Source organism: Thalassophryne amazonica, chromosome 3 (genome assembly GCF_902500255.1).
Source record: "Thalassophryne amazonica chromosome 3, fThaAma1.1, whole genome shotgun sequence".
NCBI classification, from domain to species: Eukaryota; Metazoa; Chordata; class Actinopteri; order Batrachoidiformes; family Batrachoididae; genus Thalassophryne; species Thalassophryne amazonica.
Window position 1 is genome coordinate 17,119,083 of NC_047105.1, and position 18,235 is coordinate 17,137,317.

Sequence of the window (18,235 nt, forward strand, 5' to 3'; positions counted from 1 at the left end):
TTGTTGGCCTTGTGTGCATGCTGCAGGAGGAGAGGTTGGTGGAGAAGGACTGTGCAGTATGGCAGCTTCATGGAGAACCCACAGTTCTGATCACACTGGCTCACATCCTCAACCACTTTGCTCCACTCATGGTGAAATCAATTATCTCTTCTGTTACTTTTGTTTGTTTGCTTAAACTGTTTTTGTACTTTTGCACAGTGGCCATGATGCACGGTGCACACAATTTAACAAAGTGAAAGGTGTTTATCTCCAGGTTTTCCTCAAACAGTCAGTCTTACTGGCCCTTCTGTCACTTTCTGTCATCTAACACCATTTTTTCCCCCCCCCTGTCTGCATATATAGTGATGGTAAATACCATTCTGGCAGAACTATTTATATACATAAATACACATATATGCAGTTTGTTCTTGCAAGATAGATAGTATGTAGTGTGTGTGGGAACGTGGTGTGCGTGTGTGACCCCCATCCGCCCTTTCTGATCAGCCAGGAGCATTCTACTCAAAGTCAACAGACAATTTCTATCAGGAAGGGCCGACCACCAAAACAACATGAACACAGACCAGAACGAAAGACAAGTGGCGACAGCAACAACCGTGAAGTGATGAAAAGTGAGACACAAAGACGGGACCCCAACCATACAACATACCAGGACAAACAACCACACATGAATAAACAATGACAGCAACAGTCTGTCTTGTTAATGAGCATCCATACCCTAATCTAGGACACCAGAGTCTTGATCCCCTTGAGAGCACCCAAAACCGAATTGAGTTGGTGGCCACAAACACACAACCATCCACGCACAGAGACCCAGATCACAGCTAAATATTTGATCACTACTGTAGACAAAAGTACAGAACCTTACCATATGACATGGACCACTCTGGCATGCCAGAAGCCATACGGGTGATTGCGTGCAACAGACGAAAATGGGTCCAGCATGCAGGGCCCCAGGAGATGCAAGGAGAAAAAGGACAATAGAAGGGCACAGGGCCAGGAAGTGCACCCACCAGGGCCACCGTGGCAGCCCGATGAACTGTCAGGGGAACGGCCCAGGCAGAGCCAAAAGGCACCTCCACACCGCACCCCCCTCACGGAGGCACGGGAAGCAACCTCACACACCAGGGGAAGCACACAGGGCGCCAGCGTAGGCCCACAAAAGGGGGCACCTCCGAACCACATCACCCGGGCCACGGCCCCCCAAGGGAGGTGCGAGCGGCGACGGGGACCAGCACGACCAAACCCCAAGCCTGGCCAGGGACCATTGAGCCAACGAGGATGAGATCCGGCCCCCAGACAAGGGGCGGGACCAAAACCCCCTGCTGGGAAGCATATGAGACTCCCCCAACACCCGAGACTCCACCAACACAGCCAGCAGGACCCTCACCCCAGCCCCTCACCCACCATTAAATTAGCGTCTCATGCAAACTAATCTCCGGTATGGTTTATTTCCCCACATCAAATCACCTCTGTACATTTTGTACAGAGAAAGGAGAGGACAGGACACTCGCCTCTGGTTCTGAGAAGGTGTTCTTCAAAGAATGTGTGTGTGTTTGCTTTTTCCATACTATGGACTAAAAGTTCCAGACATTAAATCTATGTCAGTTCTTGTACGCCATACTTTAAAAACAAGCAAAAAAAAAAAAAAAAAAAAGACCCACAACAAAACCAAATTTTGACTTAAATTTAGTGACCTGGCTGCCTTAAAATTTGAAGTGGAGGTAACTTTTCTAATGATTCAACCAACACAGTATCATGTCTTTTGGTTTCATAGTTGTGAATTATTTATCTGCTAGCACAATCTTCATGGATAATTCCACTCTATCTGAAATCCTTCAAATAAAATACCTATAATACAAGGTTTAGTAAATGAAAATTCAGTAAGGTATATCTTATATATTATATTCCAATTCTAAGGTGGAACTATGCCAGTATACAAAGGTATATCTAAAAAGGAAGAGTAAAATAGGAGAGTAGAAAAGAGTAGAGTAGAGCCACTTAGGTGCCTGGTCTCGAGAACCAGGGATGGTAGGTTAAAAAGCTTTTTTATCCCATGGAACTATGGGATGGATTGCATTTATATAGCACTTTTCCATCGTCATTAGAAGCTCAAAGCGCTTTACAATGATGCCTTGCATACACACAGACACACTCACACACCAATGTCAGGGAGCTGCTGTGCAAGGTGCTCACTACAAACTGGGAGCAACTAGGAGATTAAGGACCTTGCCCAAAGGCCCTGAGCAATTTTGCAGTCTGGCTGGGTTTTCAACTGAGGATCCTCTGGTCTGAAGCCCAACACTTAACCACTAGACCATCACCTCCCCAGTAGTAAATTTATTAAATTAAATGAAGTGTATTACATTTCCCAGTTATCAATATCTAAATATTTTAGTTGGTTTCTTTACTCCGTATTTATGGAATATGTGTATGAGTAAAATATATTCTTATTCTGTGAATTTCTCCTCTGTGCGATCAATAAAGTTTTATCTTATCTTATGATCACAGTCAATAAATATGGGTAGAATCTGTTGATTCATGTGCTTACCCTTAGAGCAGTTACTGGAAAAATACTGAGAAACATGTTCTAAGGTCCTTCTAAATTATATGTATTTAATTCAGTTGAAGTTCATGGTTGGTAAATGTCAGTGTTGCAGCACTGTTTCCTTGTTTTTGTAAAGTTACAGTCTTTATATAATTGGCTTAGTGGCATTTAAGGTGCTCACATGGCATTATGTGCAACGCGATTTATAATGGGGCTTAAAAATACATACTTGTGGTGGCTGAGGACCTGAGTGAAGGGCGTGCCTTAAAGCAGTGATTCACAATAGATTTAATCATTCATGACTTGAAAACTTGCTAGTGTCGCATAACGTGATGCTAACGTTATCATGACAACATGCATGTCTCACACAATGAGATGCTAACTGGCGTCACATAGCATGATGCTTGTGGGCCAATGTTGGCATGAAAACTCGCTAATGTCCCATAATGATGCGGACGTGTGTCACATAGCACTACGATAATGGGCTAATGTTAGCATGAGCTGAGTGCCTCCATTGTGAGCAAAGGGATTTATATTGTGCTTAAAAACATAGTTACAATTTTTCTCAGAAAAATCTTACTACCCATCTTCAGGCAATTTTAGATGCTGCTTGAAAAAATGACTGTGTGGTTGTTGAGTTTTTCATCGGCCAGACTAACTAGCATATAACAAGCATTAAAGAATTATGGTATTTCAGAGGCACACACATGCACACAACAAAAGCATTCCACAGCCTTGGTTGGTCCCATAGATTGGTGGATGCAGGGCATGCTCCCAGATCTGACCCTGACCTGAGTGTCTTTATTGTCTCTTCAGTGTAAAGTGTACCTGGTGGAGGATGTGCTGATGAACTTCCTGTTGGGTATTCTAGAAGGAGGAGGATCAGTAGATGAACATCCGCTCATACAACAGCTCCTGGACCTCTTCTGGCTACTAATGGAGGCATGTGGACACAAACAAACATGACACACAGCACCATTGTTGAAGTATACATAAAATAAGTGCTGTAAGTACATGTACATACGAGGTCTGTTAGAAAAGTAACAGACCTTTTTATTTTTTTCAAAAACTATATGGATTTAATTCATATGTTTTTACGTCAGCCAAGCTTGAACCTTCGTGCGCATGCGTGAGTTTTTCCATGCCTGTCGGTTGCGTCATTCGCCTGTGGGCAGGCTTTGAGTGAGCACTGCTCCACCCCTCTCGTCGTTGTTTCATTGCGAGGAAATGGCGGAATGATTTGGGCTTTTTTTTCCCATCAGAATTTTTTCAGAAACTGTTAGAGACAGGCAGCTGGAAACCATTCGAAAAATGTATCTGGCTTTCGGTGACAATTTTACGGGCTTCACAGAGAACAAGGAGTGTTACTACAGCTTTAAGGACGGCCCACAATGGCGCACGGCACGCAGCACTCAGAGCCGCCATCGAGAGGCAGAAACCACCACATAATTTCTAAATGGATGGCTGTGTGGAGCCGGGACCGTCGTGTGCAATTTCTCCGGTTATCACAAGACCTGGACATCGGCCATTTTCCGGCAGATTTCACTTTTAACAAGAGATTTTGTCATGGAAAGCCACACGGAGGCTTCGCGCGTCTTGACGGAGCCGCTGATGAAGCGAGACAAAGGAACACCTCCGTTTCAGAGTGCCAGAGGACAAGTTGGGACATGCCTATCTCGGCTTTCAGTGCTTACCAGTCGAGTGAGTATAAGAGAAATTGTGGAGAGCTGGGCATGTCCCAACTTGTGCTCTGGCACAACTTGTGCTCTGACAAAATCTCTTGTTAAAAGTGAAATCTGCCGGAAAATGGCTGATGTCCAGCTCTTGTGATAATAATAATAATAGAGAAATTGCACACGACGGTCCCGGCTCCACTCAGCCATCCGTTTAGAAATGATGTGGTGGTTTCTGCCTGTCGATGGCGGCTCGGAGCGCGGCGCGCCGTGCGCCATTGTGGGCCGTCCTTAAAGCTGTAGTAACACTCCTTATTCTCTGTGAAGCCCGTAAAATTTTCACCGAAAGCCAGATAAATTTTTCGAATGGTTTCCAGCTGCCTGTCTCTAACAGTTTCTGAAAAAATTCTGATGGAAAAAAAGCCCAAATCATTCCGCCATTTCCTCACAATGAAACAACGACGAGAGGGGTGGACCAGTGCTCACTCAAAGCCTGCCCACAGGCGAATGACGCAACCGACAGGCGTGGAAAAACTCACACATGAGCACGAAGGTTCAAGCTTGGCTGACGTAAAAACATATAAATCAAATCCATATAGTTTTTGAAAAAAATAAAAAGGTCCGTTACTTTTCTCACAGACCTCGTATGTTAATTATGTTGTAATTGTTCAGTCGTGGCATTTAGTTGACAAAACCCCTATACGGATGTGATTAATGTTATATGGGGAAGTAGAGAAATGTAATTTTACTGAAAGCCATCTGTAATATTTATGGCTGATTTGTACGTATAAGAAAGCTCTGTATAAATGACAGGGATGGGAGTGACCACTTAATAAACAGCCCTTTCGCACAGCATCACTCCTCGAAAAAGTAAGAAAATGAAATTACTACACCATGGGTTAAAGTTCTCCGTCACCACGACGGATTTCCGTCATTTGGAAAATTTAACCACACATGCGCGCGCGCACGTGGTGTTATGCATGTTTTGGGGCCGAAATATGATACTCTCACTGTCAAAGCTACATCCCATTCTGCACTAATCAAAGCAGCAACAATGTCAGCGTGTATGGCGCCGCACCGCGGAGGAAGGGACTTTGTGAATTTTCACTCCTGTCCGCTCTGTTTACTGCTTGCCTTGAGCCGCGGTCCTTCTCCTCCCTGTCTTTGTGGGAACATTGGCAGACCTTCCCCATGTAGAGCAGGGCGTGGCTTTACTTTGAACCAGTGAAGCAATGCTTCAATCTGCTGCTTCGGTTCTTTGTTTTATTTCGCTTTATCTTACTTTTTCCCTGCTAAAACCTTAAAGAGCATATGTCTGTAAGTAATATTTACCTTTACCTACCTGTTATGGTCTTCTGAAACAGTTGATAAATGTATTTTATAACTTAAAGACAGGACCGATGCTAACATGTTAGCATGCCTATGGCATTTTCAATGTTAAAGTTAGCATTAAGCTGTAAAAGAGTCAAATGTATTACAAATTGTAATATTTTATTTATTTTTATTTATATATTAATAATAATAATAGCAACAACAACAATAATAGTAATAATAACTAATAATGCTACAATGCAATTTTCGAGAAACAGACAAAAAGAAACAACACAAAAGATAAAACCAACTAACAGTGAACATAAATAAAAAAATATAGAAATAAATAGCTTTTTCCTGTGAACACCAAGTGACTCTTACACCTCCACTTCATCCCTGTTTTATTTAAGTTTAATGCCAATTTGTTTTGGTCAAACCACATCTAAGCTGTGTTTTACACAAGAAAAAAATAAAATGCAGTAATTTGCACATTTGTGTCTTTTTTCATGAAAATATCTTATTAAAGATAACATATTGCACTTTAGTCAGGCCTTCAAAAAACGTTTGTGGACTCTTGCTGTAATATGTTGTCACTGGTTGAGATAGTTTCTGTTGGCATCTAAAAATGCTCATAATAGGGTGAAACCTGATGGAAATCTCTTTGTGGTGTGTCGGTGATGTGCAAAATTAAACAAAACACTACTCCAGGTATGTTTTTGACGAGAATATAACATAATAACTTTGTTACAAGTTCAAACATTGATGTTGCGTGATAAAGGCCTTTTAATAATAACTCACTTCAAGAAATAATGACAAAACTAACATGTAAGTAAAAAACAAAAAATAAAAACAATTAATTGAAAAAAATAATCAACCGATTAATCGATTACTAAAATGATCATTTGTTGCAGCCCTAGTTTGTTTTACGAGTGAGAGCATTTTACAGATTAAATGTGAATAAGCCAGTTTTGAGTTTCTCAGTGCGCATGCATTTTCAAAATGGGTGACAGTGTTACTTTGTGCACAGCAGAACAACGTTGTCAATTGCTTTATGCCCTAATTTTGTATTTTATTGACTGTACAGCCAGCGACACAGCACCCTTTTGGTGCGTTTACCTGAATGGAACCGAACAAAATACTACAGAAGGCAAAGAATTTGTACTTGACAGTTTGAAGTGAGTTTTCTTTGTTTCAGAGGGCTTCATACCTATTAAAATTCACCAGAATATACAAAATTTGACTTGCTCTTTTAAAATGTTTTTGGGGAGATCCCCCAGACCCCCATAATCAATAATGTAGTTTTACTTCACAGTTTGAAGTGAGTTTTCTTTATTTCAGAGGGCTTCATACCTATTAAAATTCACCAGAATACACAAAATTTGACTTGCTCTTTTAAAAATTTTCTGGGGGAGAACCCCCAGACCCCCATAATCAATACTGTATTTTTACTTAACAGTTTGAAGTGAGTTTTTGCTGTTTCAGAGGGCTTCATACTCATTAAAATTCACTAAAATATACAAATTTAACTTGCTCTTTTAAAAGTTTTCTGGGGGAGATCTCCCAGACTCCCCAGAATCAAGACTACAACCCGCCCCCCACCACCCTTTTATGTACCTTTTATGTTCAGGTTTTGCATTCTTTTTATGCTTTGTCTCTCTCTCCTTAGAGGCTATTTAGAATAAATTTGTATACTGTATAATGTGTTTATTGTATTTATTGAGGAAAAAAAAGAGTGTGTGTGCCCCCACTACACCACATTTTAGGAAATTCCTGGCATTGATTTTTTTCCTGGAAAAAATTTCAGTCGGATGAAAATGTATTGCTATAACCCATGATTTAATGTCACTGCACTGTCAGTGTAATGTCATGTCATTGAAATATTTCATACAACAGATTCCTTTCATAGTAAAAGTATTAGCTTTTTCTGCCCTGCGAAATCTACATTGTGGCTATTATTTGCTATTAAAATGGTAAATAATTGCCACAAACATCCAGAGGAGATGTTATTACTTGTTCTCATATCTAAAACAGGCAGGTATTTGCTTCTAACAAAACAAACAAGTATTTGTTCACAATGCCAACAAATCAGAAATGAATTTTTTTTTAAATTCCTGCTCTGTCAATATTTATTTTTTATTGTGTCTTGATTCAATTGGACTCTTGCTGTGTTCACCCCGTTCATCCTGAGAGTCTCCTTTTGCATGCTTGTGTGCAAGGTTGCTCACAGTATAAATAGGGTTAATTGTCTTGCTGTTTGTTGTCTTTGCAGGACTATGAAGTGAACGAGTGCCTGAAGCAGCTGATGATGTCTTTGCTGAGGGCATACCGCTTCTCCCCCATTATCCCTGACCTTGGATTCCAGGTAGGATGAGAGTTGGTTCCACTTCCAGATGATCAGTAACCTTTTGGAATTTTTTTTTTATATCAATTACAGGGTAGACGATATTTGGAATAAAGTATCGAAGCCTGTGCTCGGAAGCACTTGAGGATCACCAAAGAATGATTCAAAAGCAGCTCTATTGAAATTGGACACTTTCTGTAAAGAATTGGTCAGAGGTGATTGGGGGCACCATTGTCGCATTGACTTACTACAGATCTTTATTCATTACTTAGACTTGCTCTATTGAATGTTGCTAACTCATCACTTGACCCTTGAGTTGTTTCGATTTACTTTATAACTGCCATGATAATCAGAATCAGAATACTTTATTAATCCCTGGGGGGAAATTGCATTTGCCTCATGTGCTCAGTGCAAATAGCTAGTTGGAGAGAAGAACTTAAACTAAGTTAAGTCAAATAGAAATAGGATTTTAAAATACATAATAGTACAAATATAGAATATAAATTACAAATATACAATAGAAACAAGATGTGGAAGTGAAAAGTGAATCCAGACTATTCTGAGAACAAACATATCGAAGCGATTGTGCAGATGAAAGAATGCAGCTACTCTTGTTAGCTGTGTAAGCTAACACTTACCGACATGACCGCTCCCATTTATCTCGTCTTCCCTTCTCCACTGGGAACTGAAAAAACTGCACTTTTCGCCGCTGCTTTGGTGATTGCAAATGAAAACAAAACGGTACACCATTTTTCCGTGTGAAGTTATACTGTGTATACAAGGTCTGTTAGAAAAGTATCCGACCTTTTTATTTTTTTCAAAAACAAAGGCTGCTTACAAGCAAATGACGCAATCGACAGGCGTGAAAAAATTCACGCATGCGCACGAAGGTTCAAGGTTGACTCATGCAAGCACATGTGATTCAAATCCATCAGGTTTTTGAAAAAAAAAATGAAAAGGTCGGATACTTTTCTAACAGACCTCGTATACTGCGCAGCGAGAGCGGCTGTCCCCATAAGTGGTTAAATCCCGCAGTATCATGCAGGGTTCCTTCCAGATTTTATTATTGGGCAGTCCCAAAATATGTGCCAGTGATTGGCATCTTGGCTTCCACACTGTCTCCAGCACTTATGCTCCTCCCTGTTACAATGAATCTTTTACTTTGGAGTAATAAAAAATCTTATTAGTAATGTTTTATTTTATAGTTTACTGCATAATACTGTACAAGAAGTCTTTAAAAGTTTCGGAGTACAGCTGCAAGAAGTTGCACTGGAGTTTAAGTTGCACTTTGAGCTCACACTTTTTTTTTCTTCCTCATATTTTAATATATTGAATTTGGGATTTTTGTGCATTGTTGCAGTGTATTATTTATTGTAATTTATTCTTACAGTGTATTTTGTTTTGTCAGAGATTTTTTTTATTTATTTATTTTAATTTTGTAATATTTTTGTGGTTTTTTTAAGAAAAAAAATAGAACATACAGACCACTTCTAACAAACATTCAGAGCATTGAGGATGGACGATGGGACATTAAGTCCAATAAAAAGAAAGAAATGTTTTGTCAGTCATTTGATTCCTTGGAAAGTTCTATATAAATAGTCATTATAATTTTTATTATTAATAATGAACGTGTGACTTTTTGGCATATAAGTCACACCAGAGTATAAATTGTAGTTATACTCCAGAAAATATGGTACTCAAAATGAACCAGTACATTACTGTGTTTTATATTTTATATAATGTAGAGTACATTGTAGAGATTTGTTTCCTTTTGAAATTAATGGGCATACAATGAAAATTATTTTGCATAAAGAAGCTTTATGTTTGTCCTCTTAATTAAGTGCATAAAAGTCCACGATGGTGAGATTTTTCATAAGCAGTGTATACAGCCATGTTTGACCTGATAACAAGCTACACAGAGTGGAAGGGTGTGTGTGTCTCTCTTTATTCAACTGTTGATAACAAACTGTTTTGTTCCATTTTTGTGTTCCAGATCCACTATCTGCGCCTGACCACAGCCATCCTACGCCATGAGAAATCCAGGAAATACCTGCTTAACAATGTGTTATATCCTTCTTACTTTTCTTTGGAATGTTTTAACTTTCATGCATATTAAAATTACTTCATGAATATTATCACTTAATTGTACGTAGAATATGTTAAAGGATCGATAGGCCCTTTGTACACACAAATACTGCTGTGCAAAAAATCCTATGCACAATTTAGACATTTAGAATAATAAATCATGAGAATGTTCTAAATAGCCAATTCATGATAATATGTGTTAAAATTTCATGATATAAATGTGCCACTGAGTCACTTGAAGGCATAGTGCGTCTTAATCCTTAACAGACATTCACATTTGATGTGTTGCGTTCGGTCGTATTCTTTTATATTAAAACACCCCTGAGAGTCAAGGAGGCGGGGCTAGAGGAGCTTATCCCGACCACCTGGTGGCCCACACATTTTGACAAAGAGGTACAACAGCTAGGTGGTCTAATGCACTGAGATTTGTTGCACAATCTGAGTTACATTTTTTTAATGCTAGATGCCTGAACCATGGAAATATAGACCTGGGATGGACGTCACGTGACGAGCGGCGTGCACACGGTGGCCATTACTAGGGGTGGAGAGAGTGCCTTTAGCCAGTTATGGCACGTGTTAAACAGAAGCGAAATGAGGGGAAAAAAGGCAGCCAGTGCTTCGCCATCAACTGCACCAACTACAAAAACAACTCAGCACCATAAGTTCTTTTCATTAAGCTGTGTTCACATGCATACAAATACAGAAAAAAAAATGTTTGAATATATTTATGTATATATACTTGCAGTTGTTGTTTAATATGATATGTACATGGTGGTCACAGGCGGCATTTAAATTTTAACAGTGTGGTTGGAGGGGATGGGGGTGGTACTTTTTACTTTGACTGAGGGTCAAAAGTCATAAATTCTGAATGGCTTTATATCTACTTGTAATAAAATGTTAGTAAAAATCATATATATGTTGTTGTCATTAAAAGACAAGCAATAATATTACAGTGGAAAAAACAGCAAGGTAAATGACCACAATGGCAAGACATAGTTCAGATTTATATTTTAATACATAAGGATTTTTTTATCCAGACATGTATGGGTTCATTGGAAGGAGCAATTAAAGGGCTTTAAAACAAACCTACTTTTATTAAAATCTGTTAACAAATAGCAACAATAGGGCGAGCAAAGCAGCACAGTTTGTCATAATTTCCCCAAATTTCTGCATTTTTTATGTTTTTTTTTTTTCACCCACACATGCATAGGTTCATTGGAAAGAGCTTTCAATGGGCTTTGAAACAAGTCTGCGTTTATTAAAATCTGTTAGGAAATAGTGACGCTAGTTTGAAAAAAAGCGGTCAGTTTATTATTTATGATCTGCACATCTCCACCCTTAGCAAAGGTGCCACGCTGTGTTTAGCAACGCTAATAGATTGAGGTGCGCATGTCCATTCCAGGTCTATATTTCCATGGCCTGAACTAGGTTTGCTGTTGATTATGTGCAGTAATCTGTAGTACTTGAGGTCCTTTATTTGCTTGTTCGCGGAGTTGCTACTGCTATACAGTTAACAGCCTGCTTTTGCTTCCTAACTGGCTATGAGATGTTTTCTTCTATTTTACTTTCATTTAATTGCAATTTGCTTCACGCCCAGGGGAAAGATGAGCGAGACCCCAAAGACGAAAGTGCAGATGAACGATTGAGGCGCCGAGCTTACGAGAGAGGCTGTCAGAGACTGAAAAAGAGGATTGAAGGTCAGGTTTCTTAACGCTTATCTTGTCACAAAACTGCATTTTTTGCATTCATTTCATTATTGTAAATACAGCACATTTGATTTTTATCAAAAACAATGGGACTCCTAAAATTCCTTTTTCCCCAAATATGTTATTGTCATAGTATAACTGCTCCATTTGTATTAAAACTTAAAGTTGAATGTAGATTAATCTTGATGTGCAGTCTTAACTCAGTAGTTTTCTCTTTTGTTCTTGTAGTGGTGGAAGAATTGCAAGTGCAGATACTGCGATTGCTGCTAAATAACAAAGATAAAGCAACAGTACGTATAGTTTAGAATTTTATTTTGTACCATCAACTCAGTAAGATTAGGAATATTGACATTTTAAAGGACATGTCGCACAGAAATCGTAAAAAACAGATTTAGGCTGATAATGAGCATCTGATGACACACCTGTATTATATTGTACGTCTGTGACCGATCTCAAAGTATATGGCATTTGCAATAGCTATGGAGACTGCCAAAATCAAAGTACTCATGAGTACTTATATCTGACAGTATTTACGTAGCTTTGAGGAAACATCCCAGCGCGCTGTTGAATGGAATGTTGCTTTTGATGTTAAGAATGGAACCGCAGATTAATTGCAAATTGATACCAACTCCACTGAGGAGAACAAAATAGAAAAGGAAAAAACTTAACAGGGCACTCACCTACTTGTAGAATAATTTCCAAGATTAAGTATGTAAAGTCCACACCATCAAAGACGCCATCATGCATGGATCACATGCAGTTGCCACCCAAAGAATAACGACCAGGTACACACCATCAAAGAGGGCATCATCAAGCACAGATGGTGTGTGATCGCTAGCCGGAGAATAATGTCCAGGTCCACGCCATCAAAGAGGTCTCAACTCCCACCGTAACGCACGGATGGTGCGCGATTGCCAGCCAGTGGTGGGCATAGCTAACAAAAAGTTAGCTTTGATAACCTTTAATCAGATAACTGAAAAGTTATCTTTTATGATACTAAACCGATAAACTGCTAAAAAAAAAAATCTTTATTACAGATAACTGATAACTATTAGTATTGATTTGGATGCGGCCACATCAGATTACACTGTCGGCTTCTGATAAACCAGTTTCACTTTACAAGTCCAATTCCAATGAAGTTGGGATGTTGTGTAAAATATAAATAAAAACAATAGTGATTTGCAAATCCTCTTCAACCTATATTCAGCTGAATACACCACAAAGACAAGATATTTAATGTTCAAACTGATAAACTTTGTTTTTGTGCAAATATTTGCTCATTTTGAAATGGATGCCTGCAACATGTTTCAAAAAAGCTGGGACAGTGGTATGTTTACCACTGTGTTACATCACCTTTCCTTCTAACAACACTCAATAAGCATTTGGGAACTGAGGACACTAATTGTTGAAGCTTTGTAGGTGGAATTCTTTCCCATTCTTACTTGATACATGACTTAAGTTGTTCAACAGTCTGGGGTCTCCGTTGTCGTATTTTGCGCTTTATAATGTGCCACACATTTTCAATGTTCGACAGGTCTGAACTGCAGGCAGGCCAGTCTAGTACCTGCACTCTTTTACTACGAAGCCACGCTGTTGTAACATGTGCAGAATGTGGCTTGGCATTGTCTTGCTGAAATAAGCAGGGACGTCCCTGAAAAAGATGTTGCTTGGATGGCAGCATGTGTTCCTCCAAAACCTGGATGTACCTTTCAGAATTGTTGGTGCCATCACAGATGTGTAAGTTGCCCATACCATGGGCACTTACCAGACCACAGCACACTTTTCCACTTTGCGTTTGTCCATTTCAAATGAGCTCGGGCCCAGAGAAGGCGGCGGCATTTCTGGATGTTGTTGATGTATGGCTTTCGCTTTGCATGGTAGAGTTTTAACTTGCACTTGTCGATGTAGCGACAGACTGTGTTAACTGACAATGGTTTTCTGAAGTGTTCCTGAACCCATGCGGTAAGATCCTTTACACAGTGATATTGGTTGTTAATGCAGTGCCGCCTGAGGGACCAAAGGTCACGGGCATTCAGTGTTGGCTTTCGGCCTTGCTGCTTACGTGTAGAAAGTTCTCCAGATTCTCTGAATCTTCTGATTATATTATATTATAACATTCATCAACTTTCCCAGTCTTTTGTTGCCCTGTCCCAACTTTTTTGAAATGTGTTGCAGGCATCCATTTCAAAATGAGAAAACATCAACATTTATCAGTTTGAGCATTAAATATTTTGTCTTTGTGGTGTATACAATTGAATATAGGTTGAAGATGATTTGCAAATCATTGTATTCTGTTTTTATTTACATTTTACACAACGTCCCAACTTCATTGGAATTGGGGTTGTAAATATTTTATATATCATCTACTGTTTTGAAAGAACAGCTAAAGCAGATGGCCATCCCACTGAATGGGGTCTGCTTGAGGTTTTTGACTGTTGTTTGTCTTTCATTTACCCTGTTTTCTTCATGGTCATGGTCACCACAGTGGATAAAATATTAAATATCTTGTCTTCGTGGTGTATTCAATTGAATATAGGTTGAAGATGATTTGCAAATCATTGTATTCTGTTTTTATTTGCATTTTACACAATGTCCCAACTTCATTGGAATTGGGTTGAATGTGCCGCAGGAGCTGCTGGGTAAATTCAAGGATCACAAACACAAAGAACACATGAAAATGAATAATTTAAAAAATAAAACCCCAAACACTGTCATCATCTTTGAAAAGCAGTAAAACACAGTATTAGATGTCACAGTTTCTCGGTATTAGATACACCATCATTTACGAGCTAAAAGCTGCCACTTTTTTCACATGCTTTGAACCCTGCTGCTTAAACAATCGAAATACGTCCATTAATGCATTGACTGAAGAGTATCAGAGTAAAAGACACGCGTAGTAAATATAAATTCTTACCTGTTAGTTTCAGTGGGATTTATCTGAAGAAATAATCCATATATAGCATCCTGCTTATCAAAACGGTGTAGAAAACTGTGAAGAAAGGTCCCTGTACACAGCTTATACCATGCCACAAAGAAATAAAATAATGTTAAAATTAGTTTTGTTTTTGTGTCAAGCAGGTGACAACACTGTAACATCCAAAGTGAAGCTGAACTACACTACCCACAATGCTCCCTGCGTCGACCGGCCAATCATGTTTTGTGTTTACTGATAACATCATCAGCAAGCAACAGCCAGTCTGCCAAAAACCACTGATCTACACACGACAGGGATTAAAATGTTTGACTTTAGAGTTTACAAACGTACTTGACTGGTAAACTTTGCTCACTTTACCAGAAAAAAAAAGTTATCGGAGTGAAAGTTATCAGAACTAAATTTATTGGAAGATAATTGGTCCAGAGACACGTGGTGTTAGGTGCATTGGAATCTTTAAAATTGTCCGTAGGTGTGTGTGTGTGGGTGTGTCTGTGTTTGTCTATTTGTGGCCCTGCGACAGACTGGCGTCCTGTCCTGGGTGTACCCCGCCTCGCGCTCTCTGACTGCTGGGATAGGCTCCAGCCCCCCGTGACCCTTAATTGGACTAAGCGGTAGAAGATGAATGAATGAATGAATAATTGGTACGATGATGGTTTTAAAAGTTATCCGAAAAGCTAATCTGCTAGCAAAAACATTAGCTCCGATAATTATCGGTTATCAGATTAGCTGAACAGTGCCCACCACCGTTGCCAGCCAGAGAATAATATCCAAGTCCATGCCCATCAAAGAGGTCCCAACTGGCACAGTCACTGTCTGTAAAATCAAGATGTAATGGAGTGTTATCTTCCAGTGTACATGCAATATAAAAATAATTGTTAATTTTAACCCTCAAGGTTTTTGCTCTTTGTGAAATAATGTTTCTGTGTGTTCAGTAAAGCGACTGTAAGCATCCAAAATAAAACTTGAGAAATGTGTTGAAATTTCATTGCTGTGTTTACAAAATAAAAAAACAATAAAAAAATCACTTGGGAAATTTTGGAAGACCTTAAATGAAATTAAAACATTAAATTTCAATGCGGGCTAATACGTTTGTCCGCATCTGTATCTGCCGTCACTATAGACCTAAACAGTACAGTTATACAAAATGAATTATCAGCGATTTCTCACCATTTTGTGTTTCCCACACAATCATCCCCAACAGCTACATCCTTCTCAGTGGCAGCGGCCCACTGCTGGACCTCTGGCTCCAAACAGTAGGCCAGTATTAGCATCAGCATTATCATCATCAATTTCACTGCCAGATGTCAGGGCAAGTCCCCGACCATATCTGATAAATCCGAGCCATCACTTTCAAATGAAAGCTCAGAAGCTTCGTTATCGGACGTGGCAGTGTTCATTTCACTCTGTCTGTTGGCCATCAGGATGTTTCTACGTTTGCTAAGATGTACATCACACACTGAGAAACGGCAAAAAATGCAGAGTAAGACACTTTCCAGAAACACACCTGCTGACTGGCCGAGCAAGAGGAGTCATTAGCAATAAAATACATCAGCGACCACTAATTATTACCATATGTAGGCAGATAGACCTACAATCATGAATACTTTGTTGTTTTGTTGCTAACCGGGACGTTAAATAACGTGCGACATGTCCTTTAAATCACCAGCATGATGCAGTATTTTTCACCAGTTTGCTCCAAAATGCTTGAATATTCACATAAAAAAAAAAGAACAATCTCACTTGGGTGTTATGAGGTTTCCATAACTTGTGAGATTTTTTTTTTTATTATTACTAATTTTGTGATTTAAACAAAATGTTAAGGGTTGTCATTAATTCAGGATACATTTATCGTCGTAATGTCAAATAAATTATGCAGCTGTTACACCTTCACAATTTAGCCAGCGTATGCTGACAGTCCCGTTTCCACCGAGTGGTTCAGGTTGGTACTGCATGGTGTGGTATGGGTCAGTCTGGCTTAGTTTGCGTTTCTACCGCCAGCAGAACCCTTCTGCTTGTCAGGTGGAACACAGCATCTCTTCACAACACAAAGACTAAACCGTAATTTGACATTGTTTGATTTTATTTTTGTCTTGGTGGATCATGGGATTTATTTTCATTGCGTGCAGACTGCTGATGACTCGACTAATGGCTGTGGTAAAGGCTGAGGTGAATGATTGAGGTGCTGTGACTTTTCAAGTATTAAAGTGCCGGTCACGGTCTGAGCGGTCCCCCCGTCTGATCAGTCAGACAGGGGGGACTATTATGTATCTGTGTTGAAGGTTTTGTCAAAATCCGTGAAGTAATTTTGACATAATCCTTCAAAGAGTACATAAAGAGATATCCTGATACAGAATCTGTATTCAGATCCAGATCACCTCCAAATTTTAATGGTGTCTTTCATGCTCTAATATCTATCTGTGGTGCAAATTTGGTGAGAATCTGTGAAGTAGTTTTGACGTAATCCTTCAGAGCATATATAAAGCGAAGTCTTGATCCAGAATCTGGGTTCCGATCTGGATCACCTCCAAAATTTAATGGCGTCTTTCATGGCCTAATATGTATCTGTGTTGCAAATTTTATCAAAATCTGTGCTGTAGTTTTGACGTAATCCTGCTAACAGACAGACAGACAAACAAATAAACGCAGGTGATTTTATTACGCCGTTGGCGGACGTAACTACAACTTATATCCCACGTGTGCATATTACGATGTATTTCAGCGTGCTCTTAACTTAAAAAAAAAAAAAAACATACCCATGACTTATTAGATGTACACCATTGTTTTTAATACGGTCGGCATACGCTGGCTAAATCGCCAAGGTGTGACTGGGGGTGTCAGCAGCTTTGTGGCTCATTTACTGTGACCACAGGGCAACTCAGGCAATGACAGAAAAGGCAATTAGAAATTATTCACTCTACCGTATGATTAAGTGTGATAACCCTCAGATAAATCCAGTCTTGATTCAATATTAATATCGGTCAACAACTTTAAGACTTAATCAAATTCACGTGTTTGACTTGTTCTCCACACTACAGTGACGAAGCTAATTAAAAAGACTCACAAGAGGTTTTTAAGCTTCTCATCCCACACCATCCTGACTCCAGCTGCAAACGAAACCTGTGTGCCTGTGACTGTCACAAACTTGATGTTTAATTAAGGGATTGACAAAGCCAAACAGAGGCGATAATGGGGTTGTTCCCTGCCCGATGTTGAATCTTTTCTGCTTCACAGCCTCTTTCAGCTCATTTGTTATCGTGTCACCTTTCTCATTTAGGGTGAAGCGTCACGGTACATCTTCCTGAACAAATTTAGGAAGTTTCTTCAAGAAAATGCCAGCAACAGAGGGGTAAGAGAAGAATCACCATGTGCAAGTTACTCAAATTATAATGAGACTATTTTGACTTTCTGTGCAGCCTGCCATAAGGTCATAGCTAATTGCGTGTTGTTGGTCCCAGGTAGCAGTAAAGTAAAGGGTGTCATTTTGACAAGTTCCACCAAGGAACACCAAGGAACACAGTGGTGGGGTGCAGTTCAGCTAACAGCCAATTAACCAAGCTGACTTTTTCATCAGTGGATTAGGTTTTTGGCTAACTTTTGAAAATCATTAGTGACCACTAAATTTAGTTTTGCTGACTTCTA

The 18,235-nt window shown here is 39.4% G+C and overlaps 1 protein-coding gene across 3 annotated transcripts in view; it reads left to right on the forward strand.

The window, feature by feature from the left end:
• Window positions 1-18,235, forward strand: part of LOC117506386 (E3 ubiquitin-protein ligase RNF123) — a 382,695-nt gene that overhangs the window by 18,558 nt on the left and 345,902 nt on the right. For all 3 annotated transcript variants that reach the window (XM_034165893.1, XM_034165894.1, XM_034165895.1), the window contains exons 12-19: window positions 27-131; window positions 3,362-3,487; window positions 7,799-7,891; window positions 9,864-9,937; window positions 10,231-10,348; window positions 11,553-11,652; window positions 11,890-11,951; window positions 17,871-17,942. In XM_034165893.1, coding sequence (XP_034021784.1) covers window positions 27-131; window positions 3,362-3,487; window positions 7,799-7,891; window positions 9,864-9,937; window positions 10,231-10,348; window positions 11,553-11,652; window positions 11,890-11,951; window positions 17,871-17,942 — 750 coding nt within the window. The remainder of the gene's footprint in view (window positions 1-26; window positions 132-3,361; window positions 3,488-7,798; window positions 7,892-9,863; window positions 9,938-10,230; window positions 10,349-11,552; window positions 11,653-11,889; window positions 11,952-17,870; window positions 17,943-18,235) is intronic.